This window comes from Perissodus microlepis, chromosome 5 (assembly GCF_051167445.1).
Source record: "Perissodus microlepis isolate ML-2025 ecotype Zambia chromosome 5, ASM5116744v1, whole genome shotgun sequence".
NCBI lineage: Eukaryota > Metazoa > Chordata > Actinopteri > Cichliformes > Cichlidae > Perissodus > Perissodus microlepis.
Window position 1 is genome coordinate 35,748,583 of NC_140465.1, and position 16,853 is coordinate 35,765,435.

General features: G+C 42.9%; 1 protein-coding gene across 2 annotated transcripts in view; it reads right to left on the bottom strand.

Annotated features, from left to right (window-relative positions):
- Nucleotides 1-16,853, bottom strand: part of LOC146387793 (semaphorin-3D) — a 101,909-nt gene that overhangs the window by 41,815 nt on the left and 43,241 nt on the right. For both annotated transcript variants that reach the window (XM_084929632.1, XM_084929633.1), the window contains exon 2: nt 16,564-16,800. In XM_084929632.1, coding sequence (XP_084785758.1) covers nt 16,564-16,753 — 190 coding nt within the window. In that variant the 5' untranslated portion in view covers nt 16,754-16,800. The remainder of the gene's footprint in view (nt 1-16,563; nt 16,801-16,853) is intronic.

Below are 16,853 nucleotides of genomic sequence, written 5' to 3' on the forward strand. Positions count from 1 at the left end.
TGACTCCCTGCAAAAGTAACTTAACTACATCAAAATGAAGGATTACGTATGAAAATGTCAGATTTATTAAAATTGAATGCAATACTTTTGATGAACCCCTTAAATTAAAGCTGGAAGTCTGCGCTTCAGTCCGGCTGTGTGCAGTCGCATCTATGATTTAATACTGACTGCAGTGTGAATGCACAGCGTACAGAGCACAGACGCAAAATTACAAAAACTATCACTGTTAAAATATTAGAGAAAAATAGGTGAACATGATTTTATTTTTTTAAAAATCAAAAATTATTCTGTTAGTTTTCAGGAAGCAAACTATGCGTCCATGTGAATCCGTCCGTGTGAGACACTGAACACTTTTAAAACTTAAAGAAGCACTTTGAGGTTTCCAGCAGGACGAGAGACTCCAGGGAGGATTCCTCCCAAACAGGAAGTGGAAAAGCACCGATCACAGTTCACTTCATTCACCAAATCATCATATTTACCACATTTAACTTAGCTTCATTTTTTTAACTAGTTTGTTCAAGTTTATGTGTACACAATTGAACAGATGACTGCCAACATCTCCCTGCTATTATGCTGCTTTTATTAAAAGCTCCTGACGGTGAGGACGACCTCCACCATGATCCAGGGGCTGCTGACACCCCCAGCTCTCTGTAAATGGTACTCAGGCTCATGCAGCAATGATCATGACAGTTTTGAATATTAATAATCATGAAACTGGGCTCACAGTTGGTTGTTAGTCAGTGGTACTACTATTGCTATTATGCAAATGTACTGCTTTATACGTCTGAAGAAGCCTGCAGGCAGCTGAGACTGAAGAAGTCACGTCGCTGTGAGTGCTGAGACATTTCTGCATGCAGATGAAGCTGCGGGCGCCTCGTCTTCACGCTGTTAACGCTTTACACTGGAAGTTGTGAAAAACAGTCATATTCATTCAAACACTGGTCCTCGCCTCGGGACAGAGAGGCTGAGAGAGAGGAAATACATGTTGCACTTTAAATCATCACGTGTGAAACTCATTTATGCTTTGTGACTTTTAGACTTTCAGGCATTTTACACAAAAAGTCACATTATGCTGTGTTTCTACTGGAACCTGCACTGCTGTGAAGTCTCCAGATGTTTTAGAAAGGAGGAAACACAACATGGATAAAACTGTATGATTTATTATAAGTACCTGTGTGTTTGTAACTGCTTTAGGAGAATAGGACCTGTTTTTATTCATCTCTGTGGATTTCTGACTAACACCAGTAACACTTACTTGCTTGGTGACCAGTTTGTGAGGTTTTAACAATTAAATGAGACAACAAACGCCAAGAAATCACATCCTACAGGACGTTTCACATTCTGAGTCTTTACCCAGTCTCAAGAGTCTGATTTAAAACAGTAAAGACTTTATACTGTTTTATTTAGTTACAAGAGTCCAAGTAAACTGTAGTAAAAAAAATCCTTTGTTAATACAACATTTCATATGGCTCTTGTTTTTCTCTTGTTTGCATGCTTTTTCTTAGTACAGTTAATTAATCAGAAAGTTCTTAGATTTATACTAAAACTCACTTTTGTGATTCCTGAAAACTTGCTAATGTTTGTTGCTTAACGTCTATTTAAGATGTTATTAAGCAATCAACTTAATTCAGCTTAAACAGTGTCTCCTTATCTATAAAGGGTTTAGTCGGGAACAGCCACCAAAGAAAAACAAGCTGTCTGGAGGACAGTCGTGGAAAAAGGCGTCATTCTGGTCTCTCTCATTTCAAAAAGCATCCTTCTCACACAAACGTCCCATTTTTCTTTAAACTCTTTTTGAAAGATCACATTTCTCACCGATTCGAAACACGTGTGTCGGACATCGAGCCGCTCACACCTGTAATCGATAACTCCTCTCAGGACTGAGCTCATCTGCATCGGCACGCACACGCAAACAAACGTGAACTCTGGCTTCGCTGCTTCACCACAACAAGCGGCGGGCTGGAATCACAGCCTCGCCCCCAAACTAAAACCACAAACGGCTTCATAACAAGATCATAAGTCATCTAGAAGACGATACACACCCTGAGCTGTTGTTTTACTCCCTTTTTTTCCTCTGCTCGCTTTTTCTCCAAATTCAAAACAATGATAAAGACATTGGAAATGATACGAGGGTGTGACACTTACAGTAAGAGGAAATGTGGGACTGCAGCTTTGTCTGAGCTCATATTTGCTCTGAAGTCAGTCAAGTCCTGTCTTGTGTTTGGAGAGAGAATGAAATATGAATGTAACCCAGAGCTGAGGCACATATTCTGTCTCCGTGTCAGAGGACGAAACAATGAGGACAAATTGAGTGATATGTAACAAAACCGAGCCAACATTACCACAGAGGTAGAAATCATTAGCATAGCGAGTCAGAAGAAAAATGATCAGTCGTTAGTGTCTTCTGCAAAATCATCACACAGTGTGATGTGTTGTGGTGACACAGCCGCAGCTTACAAATCACATTAAACGATGCCTGGTAATCTCTTTGGTCACATTTATCATCTGGATGTGGATTTGCAGCTGCCGTGACTCAGTTTTTCTGCCTTTATCACTGTTTGCGTGGGTGTGGCCACACGTCAGATTCTCCCCTGAACAGAAACCCGCATCAAAAAGTTAAAAAACCTGGGAGAACATCAGAGACACAGAAGAAACATTAACCCCTCCTGACAGAAGGTCGTCTCAGTGAATAAACAGCATCTTACTGTAAGTGTAATCCAGCACCAGTGTTGGTCAAGTTACCTGAAAAAAGTAATCAGTAACTAATTACTGATTACTTCCCCAAAAAAGTAATCCTGTTACTTTACTGATTACTTATTTTCAAAAGTAATTAATTACTTAGTTACTTAGTTACTTTTTAAAAACACGATCTACAACCTGAATAGGTGATAAAGTGATAGATCTGTCAGCCCAGTTCTACTTTTTCTGCATAATCCATCATACAAAATGTAATCAAATGGAAAAGTCTCTTTTTAAAACTTGTTTTATTAGTTTTAATCTTTTAACTTTATGCATCAAGCAAAAATTTAATTATATGCACCATTCTCTGACTGGAAGAAATTTGTTTAACATTTAAACCTATTTTCTGCACATTCCAGCACATAAAATAAAATGTTTTTTGTGTTTACACTCAGTCTTTCAAATAGATGCAAGTAAAACACAGCAGAAAATAAATAAAGTCAAAGACTAGCGGTCCTGTTGCTCTATTTTCACCTGTAAAGCAGGAGTGGGGCAGGCGGAGGTTTACCCTGGTGCAGGTGTGCTGCAGCGGTCAGTGGAAGAATCCGCGAGTTTCTCTGTGAATTTCACATTACGTCGTTGCGCACTCGGAGCTTGTTTAGGGGGTTTTCGCTGTAAAAAGAAGTTTTCTTCCCACGCACAACGGACACAAATGTTTTTGTCACTTTTTATGGAATCAAACTTAAAGTAAGGTCAGTACTTCCACGCTTTAAACGCTGCACGCTCATACTCTCTCCTGCACTCGATATATGATCCACTGTTGATCTGCACACAGCTGTTGTCACGAACGTCGCACTCGCTTACGTCACTGTCATGAGACATTCTCGCAAAAAAAATCATGGTTTTAGTAACGCAGTAACGCAGCGTTCCTACGGGAAAGTTACGGTAATCTAATTACCGTTTTTGCGATAGTAATCCCTTACTTTACTCGGTACTTGAAAACAGTAATCAGATTACAGTAACGCGTTACTGCCCATCTCTGTCCAGCACACAGCAGCAGCTTCTGAATCCATGAAGAGATAAAAGCAGAGGACAGGAAGTTGTTCTGGAGTTTCCTTTAACAACATGTTGTCTGAAGATTTTGTGGTGCCCCAAATCAAGAGCACATTCCTCATAAACTCCGGTGCTTCCTGTCACAGAGAGGCGCTGCCACTCTTTTCATCCTTCCTGCTAACATCTCTGTTATTTGCTTGTAAAAAGCACAGAATAAAGGGCAGCTTTACCCATGCACGTGCAACAAAAAGAGAGAATAGAGCAAAAGTAACACTGGTTTGGATTTGATGATGTGAAAGATCATCACGCCGTGCACACAGGCGAGCTTCACAGCTTGGTGGTTTAACTTATCTGACTCCTGTGGTCAGTGTACTCCCCTGCTCTGAGGAATTATTCTGCTTCCACGCAGGATTAAAACCAGAGCAGGCGTCTTATGAGTGGAAACTCACCGTGGAGGCAGAGCCGGCCTGTGACTTTAAAGAAGTAATGAGGACACTTTTTTAAGGACTCCTCGGGGGCTTTCTGTCTCTCTCCGAGGGCTGAACCGGAATATTCCTGCTGTTTTTTCTCTCCCGTGTCTTGCCGTTTATGGGAAGAAGCGACAGGGAAGCCGATGACCTTCTTACATTCCCTTCAAATTAAATGTGCTCTGTATCTGACATCACTGCAGGAATGCGGCCTGATTTCTAACTCTGACCCATTAGCTCTTGATCACTGGGTTAGAATTACATCCTCACATTTGTTAGGCAATATGTTTTGTTTTCCAATTACTAAACTCTGCTGAGAACATTGTATATATTACCTTCATCTGCATGTGATCAGCACTGAGGTTTGGCCACATGGTGAAGCAGATAAGGGACGGTCCTGTCTCAGTGCTCAGCTGAAGAATTTATACCAGACTTACAATCATGAAACTTTGTTTATGATGTTATCTCCAAACATCGGAGAGTGCCAAGTCCAAAAACGGCACAAACTCATGAGAAGGAGAACGAGAGCAACAAGCGTGCTGATGAAATCTGGTGACTTCAGCCATAACAGGTAAAACTAACTGACCTCGCAGGCAACAACGGGCCTGAGAAACACACCAGAGAGGGAATCATCATTTTACATGTTAACCTGCATCACGCCTGGTGAATTAAACCTTTTTACAATGATGTGCACGTCTGTAGAAGTTCATATTAATAGGCTTGAAGCAACCGTACAAAACTAGCTCTTCTGCCTCATCCATGGCTTCTCTTATTTTGAAAGAATATCATGTGAAACCTTCACAGACAGCTTCCTGCTTCTCTCGTTCTCTTACAGCAGGCTCATTCTTTAAAGAGGAGCTGAAAGCTTAACCTGATTTAGAAACGTTTACAAAGCTAGATGGTCATAAAAATATGGCTAAAGCTTCAAATAATGAGATCAACGAGTAATTCCTGCGAGTTGCAGCAGCTCTAAATGCTCAGCTTCAGTTTCTCTGACTCTTGACTCTGCAGGACTCAGAAAGAGGATATCCCTAACACGCCCCCCCACAGGGTCATCTCAGGCACACAGCCCTGCAGTTCAGCTTGTGAGGGGTCGTCAATCAATATTACTGTTAAAGATGACATAAAGGGGGAGGATGGATGCGTCTTCAGCGTGAAGCTGAGCTAAATAAAACCTGGGTTTGTGTCTCAGCACGTAGACAAGAAATGTTCTCACCAACTTCCATGTCGGAATATTTCATTAATGTTTCATAGTTCTGGTGAGTTAATGTAATGGCTGATCAGCAGGGAATCAATTATAGAAATTCTTTAAGGAAACAGTCAGTGATCCAAGGAAAAGTCAGGCCAGAGCCTAAAAGCAGCGCAGGGACTGCGTCTGCATATTTCTGCTGGTATTTTCTTTTTTTAAAGTTCTCCAAACTGCCAATCTGCTGCAGCTGGACACACAAACACAAGATTTGGACTCTGGTAGTTTATAAAAATCCACTTATCTCCAGCTCAGAGAGATCGGTCCATCGTGGAGTTTTGTTTTTGGCTAAATGGATTATGTGCCAATATTCTGACAGATGTGGACAGAAAGAGAGAAACTCCTACACAACGAATACAGAAGTTTGCTGTGTTTCCTCTGGGAGAATATTGCTGTGCTTGTGTAACATTAGCACACACCCACCCACCCACCCACACACACACACACACACACACACACACACACACACACACACTCACTCGTGTGTTACGTACTTTTAAGGAGGCTGTAGTGTTAGAGTGTGTTTGGTAAACACTGCTGGTGAAACAGAGTGAGCTGTCAGAGCAAGGCGAGTATAACAGAGTGTGTGTGTGTGTGTGTGTGTGTGTGTGTGTGTGTGTGTGTGTGTGTGTTTAATCACTCTGAGTGTTTGCTGAAACAAACAGCTGCCCATTCCTCCCTCTTCAGTCACTTACAGAAAGGCAAAAAACCCCACAAACTTCTGTGTGCGTGCGTGTGTGTGCGTGTGTGTGTGTGTGTGTGTGTGTGTGTGTGTGTGTGTGTGTGTGTGTGTGTGTGTGTGTGTGTGTGAGATTAAAGCCATGCCATCAGTACATGTAGCTCATAAAGCTACAAGCTGTGACGCTGTTATCTGTAACCACAGCCTCTTATCTGGTAACGAGTTAAAGATCGAAGGCAACTGTCAGCTCCCCACCGTGCAACGTTAACCAGCGTCTATGAGGTGTGTGTGTGTGTGTGTGTGTGTGTGTGTGTGTGTGTGTGTGTGTGTGTGTGTGTGTGTGTGTGTGTGTGGTGTGTATAAAATCCCCCTCCTCCTCCTTCCATCATGCAATGCCAGCAGTGAAAACAAGGAAATGACGGCTTTATAAAACCAAACAGGAAGATCCTGAACTTGTATTAAAAGCTGCACAGAGAACCAGAACAACCTGAACAATGAGATTAAATCTACAACAAAAAGCCAAATATGAGCCTCTGGTAACACTTCAGGCGTCCTGTGAGGACTGGTTTATCTGTCGTGTCCTCTGAACAGGAACATCACAAACTCAACCTCTGTGTTTCTGCTGTGCACGTTAAAACATGCGCCAAATATCTGCTTAAACTGGTAACAAATATCACAGTTTCATCACCCTCTCATTTATATCATGTTATGTTTATTTTTCCCACTCACACATTAATCCACACATCTAACCAAACTCAAACCTCATCTTAACTTAACACCAACCCAAACTTTACAGCGTCTCAGTCACCCGACCAGCTCAGAACATCACTTCTTAGCTAGAAGCTACACAGGTGTTTACCTTCATCCTGTGGATATATACAGAAGCGCCCGGCTCGCAGAGGTTCACAGAATAAATGAAGCAGTTGCTTCGTTGCCTGGTCATGAAGATTTTCTTTTTCAGGTCCCTTTTACTCACTTTGCCAAATTTAAGAGGGGATCCTCCAGCTGTGGTGACACTTTTCATCTACATTTCAAGTTTTTGAGTTTATTAAATATGACTGAGTGTTCAGTCTGAGCTAAGCTAACTGTGACCGAACGGAAACCAAGACTTCCCCTAAAATTCAGGTCACTGTATATTATGGAGACTTTGTCTTTGTCCACAAACAGAGGCGTGTCTCTATAAGGTGATTGTATAAACACATCAAGATCCCCACACCCACACACACACACACACACACACACACACCTTCAGCCAGCACAGTTTTAATTAACCGCCGTCACCCCTCTCTGCCCTCCTCTCTGTTCCTTCGCTGCTCTGCTTCGTCTCAGGTGGTTGACAGCTTCATTAACCTCAGGAAACCGACCTACCAACGTGTCATCTCTCCCTCTCCACCTCCCCTCCTTCCTTCCTTGCCTCCTTTCAAGGTCCTCTTTTCTCTACCTCCCTTCTTTCGCTGACACCTTACCCTCCAAAAATGTCTCCTCGCTCATTTATCATGACTTTTTACCTCTTTGTGTTTCTTCTCTCTTCATTTTTTGCTGCTCTTTTCCTTCCTTTTCTCCTAAATCTACCGACTATAATCACAGCAGGGTCTAAGGTCAAAGTTTACAGTATGGCCAACGCCTCCAGTCCCCTCCACACACACACACACACCCACACACACACAGGCTGGATTCTTGACCTGATATTTCAGTAACAGTTCAGGTTTTTTGTGGATGTTTTGCCATCGTGGCCAAAGTGAATCAGCGCTGACAGACTCCCCGCAGCAACAAAAATTTCTGTCGACAAATCTGATCACACACCTCGGATTAAAGTGCATGTGGGCTGCAGATGTGTAGGCAGCTGTCGTAAATGGATATTTGTACATACTCAAATATGCCAGTTGGTGTTTTTATATGTGTCAGAGGGGCCAGCTATCACAATAATGTGTGCAGAGATAACACCCCGTTGGCTCTGGACTGTCACAGCTATCAGTAGGTGCTTTTACGTGTGTGTGTGTGTGTGTGTGTGTGTGTGCGTGCGTGTGCGTGTGTGTGTGTGTGTTGCATCTGAAAAATTCCCATCCCACAGTCCCACATGAGGTCAGCGTGTTTAAGTTGGATTTTTTCCACACGAGTGTCAAAACTCCTTGTCAAAATGCGAAACAGCAGGAAGATGTTAAATCTGCTCTAAACCAACACAGGCGTCCATCCCTGAAACAATAAACCCAAACACACTTACACATATACATATTTATATACATATGACTTTGGAAATGTAGCCAAAGTCCAGAGGACTGGAGTTTCTCTCACTTTCACCGCTTGCTGTCTGAATGTGAGCGTTTGCCGTTGGCTTTTCCTTCGCCTTGAGCACCGAATGGGTGAAGAGTTCTGACACAGAACACAAAATTTCACAAAGTATTTGAAAGCTGTTTCTTTATATTCTGCACAACCCTACACTGCTCCGACAGCTAACACGTAGCTTCACATTTACATCACGGCTCTGACCGTTTGAGCCTTCAGGTCTTACAGCTCCGTGTTTGACAGACTCGGTTTGCTGCCTCGAGATGTAACATGTCAGTTTCACTGGTAACAACCTCATTTTTTTAAATGCACGAGCTTTGAGTGTCCTTACAGTCTAACACATTTCAACTTTCACTTGCTGTGTGAAGAAGAACTGATCAGTTACTCCTACTGTTCTCTGTTAGATTAACAGAAGCTGGTGGTTGTGTTGACTTTGTTTACTGTTGGATTCCCAGTAGCTGCAGCAAACAGCTGGTTACCAAGAGTCTGATGGTTAAACATCCTCAGCCTCGGATCACCTGGTGGAAGGCAACCTGTCTGCAAACAGTCACAGCCCAACTCAGACTCACGCTCAGACAGGTCAGCAAATGTTTCAAAATAACTAGTGTCTACCTTGGAAACACAGGCAGATTGTTGTAGCTGACCTGATCACACAGACAGCAGACTGACTTTGTCTTACTGCTTTTTTTTTTCACCGTCCTGAGACTCCAAAGTGAAGATAGGAACTGATGACGAGCGGTCACAATCTGGCACCGTCCTGAAGGCGAGCATTTCAGAAGGAATGAGATCACTGCACACGCTGACAGTTATTCTGATTGTAACAACTGCTGTGACTGTTGCATTGTGTTTTTATCTCAGTGAGTGGAAATAAGTTTGCAGCTTTTAGCTGAAGAGTGAAGCCAGTGCAGAATTACTTTAAACCTGCATTGCTACTGATAACCAGCAGGGGGCGACTCCTCTGGCTGCGTTCTGTTTGGTGATGGCTTCATGAGCTCAATAGTTTCAAGTCATATTGAATTAAACATTTAGTTCTTTTTGTAAACGAACTCAAAACAGAGAGGATGTTGAATTTTGTACTGAATGATTCGTTTTTTGTTTTGCACATTTAACAACTTGCTGAAACGTTCTCAGACTGCACCAACCCCACCTAAAGACTGTTTCCATGACTACAGCTAAAAAGCGGCCACAACTGTGCATTTCTCTCCAACTCCAATGTCGTCATCACAAGAAGATGCCGTGGTGGAGTTAGACTTGAGTTTATGTTCTGGGTTTTAAGTTTGTTTGTGATTTGCTGTTTAGCTCCAGGGTGTGCTCACACTCGGCACAGCTGTCTCGTTCTGCACCCGGGCACCTTCATCCACCTCTGGCCTGTATTCACACTCCACAACACCAACCGTTTGTCTGAACTTCTCAAACCTCCTCTCTTTTACAGGCTCTGTCTCTCCGTCTCCCTCCAACAGCCTTTTGAAAAGCACTCTTCGAGGACAGAGAGGTTCATGATTTCATAGGTTTTGTTAAGATCACCTCTACAAGTGAGCAAGTGTTACGCTTAATGCAACTATGAGTGGATCCCAGAGCAACTGGACATGTCATGTGATCACATAATGTCATCGCATAGTTTTGGTTGCCAAGTCCTGCACAAGTTCCCTCATCACCAGTGAAAGGTAAAACGTTAACGTCGATGCATTTAAAAACACTCCAAAGCTGTGTTTTAAAATTTAGACAGCTTAACATAGACTAATCTTAATGTATATCTCACAGTCATGAGCGAAATGTCCGCAGTATAAACACCCTGTGAGCCGGGCGTCAGACATATTTACACCACAGTGTTCTTCACAGCTGAGCAGATCCAAACTCTGAGCTTTCATAACTCAACAAGTCCGACATTAAACCCAGATCACTGTTACGCTGCGTCTTGAGTATTAAACTTTTTAACTGTGGGAAAAATAAACTCCTCATTATTCTGAGATTTGGTTTATCATTTTTAACTAATGCAAGGTTATTTCATTTTACACAAATGACAGCAAAGAATCTCTCTTTTAGATGGAAACCATAAAAATATATAAAGTCTCTACAGACAGGAATCCTCACATGTTGTGTAAACGCACGCCTGTGTGTAATCGTGTGATCACGTTTACGATCTCTGCGTGATGAGTCGACAGGCAGAGAAGAGTCCGAGCAAAACCTGCCTGCATGTGTCGATGCATGCGTGTGTGTGAGCGTTCATGTGTGTGAGACCAGAGGTGCAGCTGACGAATGTTTGGCTGCGAAGATCATCAGAGGCCCGAAGATGATCCCAGATTAGAGCACAGACGGGAAACAACAGGATCCAGGTTAGAGGTAGAAGCTTTCACGCACGCCGTGGCCCCGCAACGTTTGTCGGTTTACTTTTAAGCCAATCAGGCATGCACACATCCTGCAGACACACACAATCACGGGGGTAAAGTGTGTGCGTCACAGCTGACCCAGCGTCTGACCTGAGCAGGAATCCACAGAGAGCAGCCCTCATCCTGCAGGGAAGACCAGTGTGTGTGTGTGTGTGTGTGTGTGTGTGTGTGTGTGTGTGTGACTGTGTAAGTGATGGAATAAAACACTTTCTCAGTCTGTGAACACATCAGAGAAACACTTCAGCCCACTTTGGTACGCACACTGGAGCAGAGATCGAACCACCAACCTCGTGATTCATAGATGCATACAACCTCACCACCATGTAGCTGCTCATGTAGTGGACAACAAATTTCCCACGCGTGGGACTAATAAAGGTTATCTCATCTTATTTGGAAACACTGAGTATGGCAGCAACAATCCTGTATATTTCACTTGTGATAATTGGTTTGTGCCCAACACGACAACATCAAAGTGTTTATTTACCCAACTGTTTGTTCAAAGTTCAAATGATTTAACATAACTTTTCACATTTTGGTGGTTAAAGTGTCCTACTCACTGAGCACCAAACATCATTCGAGAGTAACTTGTATACACATGAAATCTGTGGGAGATTTCTGTAACAGCAGAGTCGATAATAATAAAGAAATGTTGTTATCTTAGTTTGGTACAAAGTCATGAAACATTTAACCCGTTTATTTGTCCAAATTTGACTTATGATTAAGTTTTTGTATCCTGGGAAACACTTAAATTAAAGTGAGGTAGATAACAGCCAAGGTTGATTTAAAGATGGCTGGCAAGTGGAAGACACCCACTGAAACTAGAGACGTGGATTATAGACTCACCAGGGAAATGTTTATTGAGGTCACTGATCAAATTCTTTTGAAAGCTCCTGTCAGGAAGAACACAGGTTTAAGGATCTGCTTCACTTTTCACACTTAAGGACAGACACATGCTGGCTGCTAAGGTCGACCTCAAGTACCTGAGTTTGTCTGTGTTACTCCAGGATCAAAGTGTGTGGGAAAATGAAATGAAGAAAGGAAAGCTGAAGAGTTCACACAATAAATACTGACTGACGTGAACAAAAACAGTGAATAAAAAAGAGCAACTATAAAGTTTAGAGCTCAGTGTGTGTGTGTGTGTGTGTGTGTGTGTGTGTGTGTGTGTGTGTGTGTGTGTGTGTGTGTGTGTCCTGTCTGAGTATCTACCTTATAAAATATTAACAGCGTGTCTGCTGTTCATCCTGCAGCTACAAACACAGCACGAGGACCTCGGCGTGCTTCATTAAATGGAGTTCACTGCCTCCTTTTACTGCCATGAAAACCACTGAGCTGCTACTGTTTCCAACGCCACACACAAACACATGTAATCCCATTACACAGCAGCAGTGTGATACTGCGAGACGTCCTCCGAGATCGGACTGTTTGGGTAAAAACGTTGAAATGGACGTCAGCTGACGGGACAGAAGCTTCTTAGACGGCAACAGAAACATCACAGAAAGCCACGTCTGTACTCGCAGGTGATGCCACATGTGAAAGTGTGTGTGTGTGTGTGTGTGTGTGTGTGTGTGTGTGTGTGTGTGTGTGTGTGTGTGTGTGTGTGTGTGTGTGTGTAACCTGTCTGGAATGTTCCATTTGACGCGTTAGCTGCATAATGCAGAAAGCAGCTCAGTTGGTTTATTTGAATCAGCTGTGTTGGATCAAGGACATCTAAAACCTGCAGGACACCGGCCCCCGAGGCCTGGAGCCCCCCCACCCCTGCTGTACATGATACGTGTCACATAATCATAGGTGAGCTAAACGTCTCCCCATCCCCTGAGTCACAGGACCAATAACAGATAGATTTGATGCACCAGTGGTTTTGCTGAAGTTTCTTGGATGTTCTGTTAACCACATAGCAAGCTGTATTGTCTGAGAGATATAAGTACAAATGGTATAAAGAGCTCCAGTTAGCTGAGGTGAAGCCACACCTCCCTGCTGAAAGCTGACAGCCACCTGTGTCTCCACCCACCTGTCAGTCAGAGACCACGCCCTAACAATTCTAAGTTATACTTAAAACAGACTATAAACATGTTCATTTCTGCTCTACAGTCTACAGCAGGGGTCCCCAATCTCAGTCCACGAGGGCCGGTGTCCCTGCAGGTTTTAGATGTGTCCTTGATCCATCACAGCTGATTTAAATGGATAAATTACCTTCTCAACATGTCTTGAAGTTCTCCAGAGGCCTCATAATGAACTAATCATGTGATTCAGGTGTGTTGACCCAGGGTGAGATCTAAAACCTGCAGGGACACCGGCCCTCGCGGACTGGGATTGGGGACCCCTGGTCTACAGTCTTCAACCCCGAGACGTTCGGTACCAGGCCGCGAGAGTTGAGGCTGGGGTGTGAAATTTATGTTTTTCAGGGTTGTTATCGTTATTTTTTAAAATCATTTTTATCGTTAACTCTGTTTCCTTGAGTCTTTTCCTGTGTATTATGAATACATCTTCTTTTGGTACCAGTACTGGTTTTATTTCCTTATATTTATCCACGACCCCTTAAAGGCAGGTCTGTGAAAATCTTGTCGGACATAAAACAGTCCATGGTGCAAAAAAGGCTCACTGGTGGAGCCTCAAGTGGACACTAGAGGAACTGCAGCTTCAACACTTTAGTGATGGCATGTTTATTAATTATTAATAAACATGCCATCACTTAACAGGAAATTAGTTCTTTATTTATGATTTATTACCAGAAATTTCAGCCAAAGTAACTTCAGTTCAATAGGTTAAATTGTATTCATATAGCACCAAATCACAACAACAGTGCTGTACAGTAAGACCCGACAATAATACAGAATAAGTGTCTCCATGTAAGAGCTGCAGTTTCCACTGAGGTATTATGTGCTTTTGTTTTTGTCTTTAATCCATCAAAATAACTTTCAGGTCTTTCCTTTTCCCTCCCTTTGTATCGCTGACATTCATTGAGTGTATTCAAATGTCTCTGACTTCAATAATCCCGTCAGGTCCTCGGCGATTATTCCGAAACCCTCCCCTCTCACTTCAGCACAATCGCTCGATTGTTACAAACAGCACAGTCACTGCTTCACTAATTCCAGTCTTCCGTGTCTTCACTCATTCATTCAGCAGACAAACACTCGCTAACCGCAGCACAATGAGACCAGCCGCCCTGAACTAATTACCGCTGGATAGGAAGCAGTTGTTGGCTTTACTGGTGTTGCTGGTTGCCAAGGAGGAAGCAAGCATTCAGGGGGAGAAAAGTGTGTTAGTGTGATTGGAGCTGGATAGATGGCTTCACTGGTGATTTAAGTGCTGTGCTCCTGCAGTGGAGCGCAATTTTATTTTCAATTTACGTGTCAAATTATCTCTTTAAGATGAATCTTTGTCACATAAACTGCTGTTTTTCCTGCACTCAGAACATCAGAACAAAAACGTGCACAGTCAAAACGGCTTTGTGATATTTTGTATGGCAGACTGGATTTGAAATAGCGCAGTGAGGAAAGTGGACATGGACTTTTTTTAGGAAGTGAAGCTGCAGTCCAGGCCTGGCAAAGCATCCTGAGACACCACGAGTCATCTGATGACGGTCCCAACCAGACTTAAAAACAACCGCACTTTGTTTTAGGATCTGCACTTTGTTTACATTTTTTGGGCCTTTCTTGGTTGTGAAAACTGACCGTAATCTCAAAGGAATCACAAACTTGTGCTAACAAAAGCTCACGTTGGTCAGACAGCCAAACAACTCAAAACAAACCACAAGCTGCACATTCATCACCTTTTGGAGCTCCGTTCACCGTCACAGCGACGCTCGGCGTTAAAATGGAAAATGCATCACTGAAGCTGTAACCTCACTACCTGAGGGGCCCACGGAGAAACAATCGGAATAACGTAAAATACAATAAAACAACATGAAATAAAAAAATCTGAATAGAAAACAACACAGAAAATATCAGATGTGACGCTAAAGTGAGTCAGAGCAGCGTCATCAGTGCAGGGCTGGCATAGCAAAATGTTCTGTGGTGAGGGGCAGCCAATCAGGAAAAGGTGGGAGGAGCTAAAGCTGCTCATTTCAGGTAATGAAACAAAGTGTATGATACAGAAGGATTACTCTGAGCTGTCAATCACGCCAACAGTTTGTTGGTTCATCTGACATCCAAAAACTGGAAGCGTCACATGGTGTCACATATGATGAAAACAAAGAAAAAAATCATCACAGATCCTCAAAATATTCAAAACCAATGGAGTATTTGTTTGGTGTTTCATAATTCTGCCGAGGAAAAGTAAAAGCTCGCTATCTGGGAAACAAAATCTTTAAACCAGCCTATAATCCAACAATAATCCAGGGCCCGGCTTAAAGACAGGCTAACGGGAGAGGAGATAAAACGGCCTGTGTCCGATGGAGGATTATCACAGTTTAATGTCTACAACAGTGAAGCTGAGGATTAATCTCCAGCTTTAAGAAAAAAAAAGCCAAACTCCTTCATCTGCATCTTCTAAACGCTGCAGTATGAAGTCTGAATGTGGGTGATGACAGCGACCTGCAGGTGCTGACTCCAATCAGGAGTGTTTTACGGCCACCGTTAGCTCATAGCAGAGTCGCCCACTTTAATTCTGCTCACTGCACTCATGAAATATTTTCCTGAAGACAAAAAGCATTTGTTATCGACATTAATCAGGGCGTCGCAGATCAGTGTCCTTTAAAACTCTGGAAAAGTAAAGGAAAATGTGACTTTGCTGTACGTGGGGGACATTTTTACAGCAACACAAATCCCCGGATCACTTTATGTATTATAGACATTACTTCACTGACAGAGTTATAAAGTTCTCTCCAGCTCCGACTGCAATAAGCCCCCAGAGATTATGACTTTACCGCTGAAAAACTTTAGCCGGATACAGACAGACCGTTCTACCATCAGACATCACAAAAGCCAGGAAATAATCCAACATCCACTTTCACCAGCACCTTAATCAAGTCTCGACTGTACAAGTGGGGACGTTAACTGATAGGCAGTGACCCAACAACGATACGAAACAGTCACAGTTTTCTCATGTGAAAATAGTAAAAGAAAAAAAGGAAGAGGACAGATGGAAAAGTTCCTCCTCTGAGGTTAAACTCAATTATGAAGATATTGTTTCTTAGCTCTGCTACTGGCCACCAAAGAAAGCCTGGAACAATCTATTCGATGGCCAACTGTGATCCTAAAAAGCCTTCTGACTCTCAGTCTTCATGTGTTTACTGAAAAGCTCTGTGGAAAGTTACAACCAGTGACAGTCGTGATTAATGGTGCTGCTTAAATCGTCAAATTAGGCCTAAAGTGTTTGTATGAGTTAGAGACCAAAGGAGTCACATAAACTGTGGGCATGAAAATGTAAATGTCTGTCATTGGTGTGTTTGTGGTGCAGATGTGAGGTTCTAACATCCAAACATCACAGCTAGCACTTGATTTTCTTTGCTTTCACTCATTCTGTTTATTAAATAGCTGGAAAGTCAGGCTTTACCCACGATACACCCACAGCTTTTAGACTGGTCTAATCCTCACTGACTGGTCTGTTGCTCTATTTCTTTTTACTGGTACCCAAAGGATAGATTACCAACTGGGCAAAGTGGGAAACTGCTCAGGGGCTCAAGACCCTAAGAGCCAATCTTTTTACCTATTTGTGACACCTTTAAAATAATTACGTCTATTTGTTCAGTGAAAAGTCCTCAAACACTCAAACACTGGGGGCTTCAAAAGTGCAGCACTTGTTCTCAGCACGTTTCGACGTGATTCTTACCTGAGTGGGAGAGCTGCAGCCGCGGCCCCGTTTGGCTCCAGGTTTTGGCTTCGGGAGCGGCGCTCGATGCTGCAGGCTGCCACAGCAGAGGGACGAGAAACACCATCATGAAAATCGCGTGCACAGACGCCGCTTCTCGGGTCCTGACTGCACCTGCTGCCTGCAGGGCTGCAGCAAAAATCAGCATCATCGTGAAGACGGACCGTCTGACCGGTTACATCACACTCAGGATGGCAGCTGACAGGAGGAGAAATGAGAAACAGGACAGAGATGACACGTTATGTTAGATA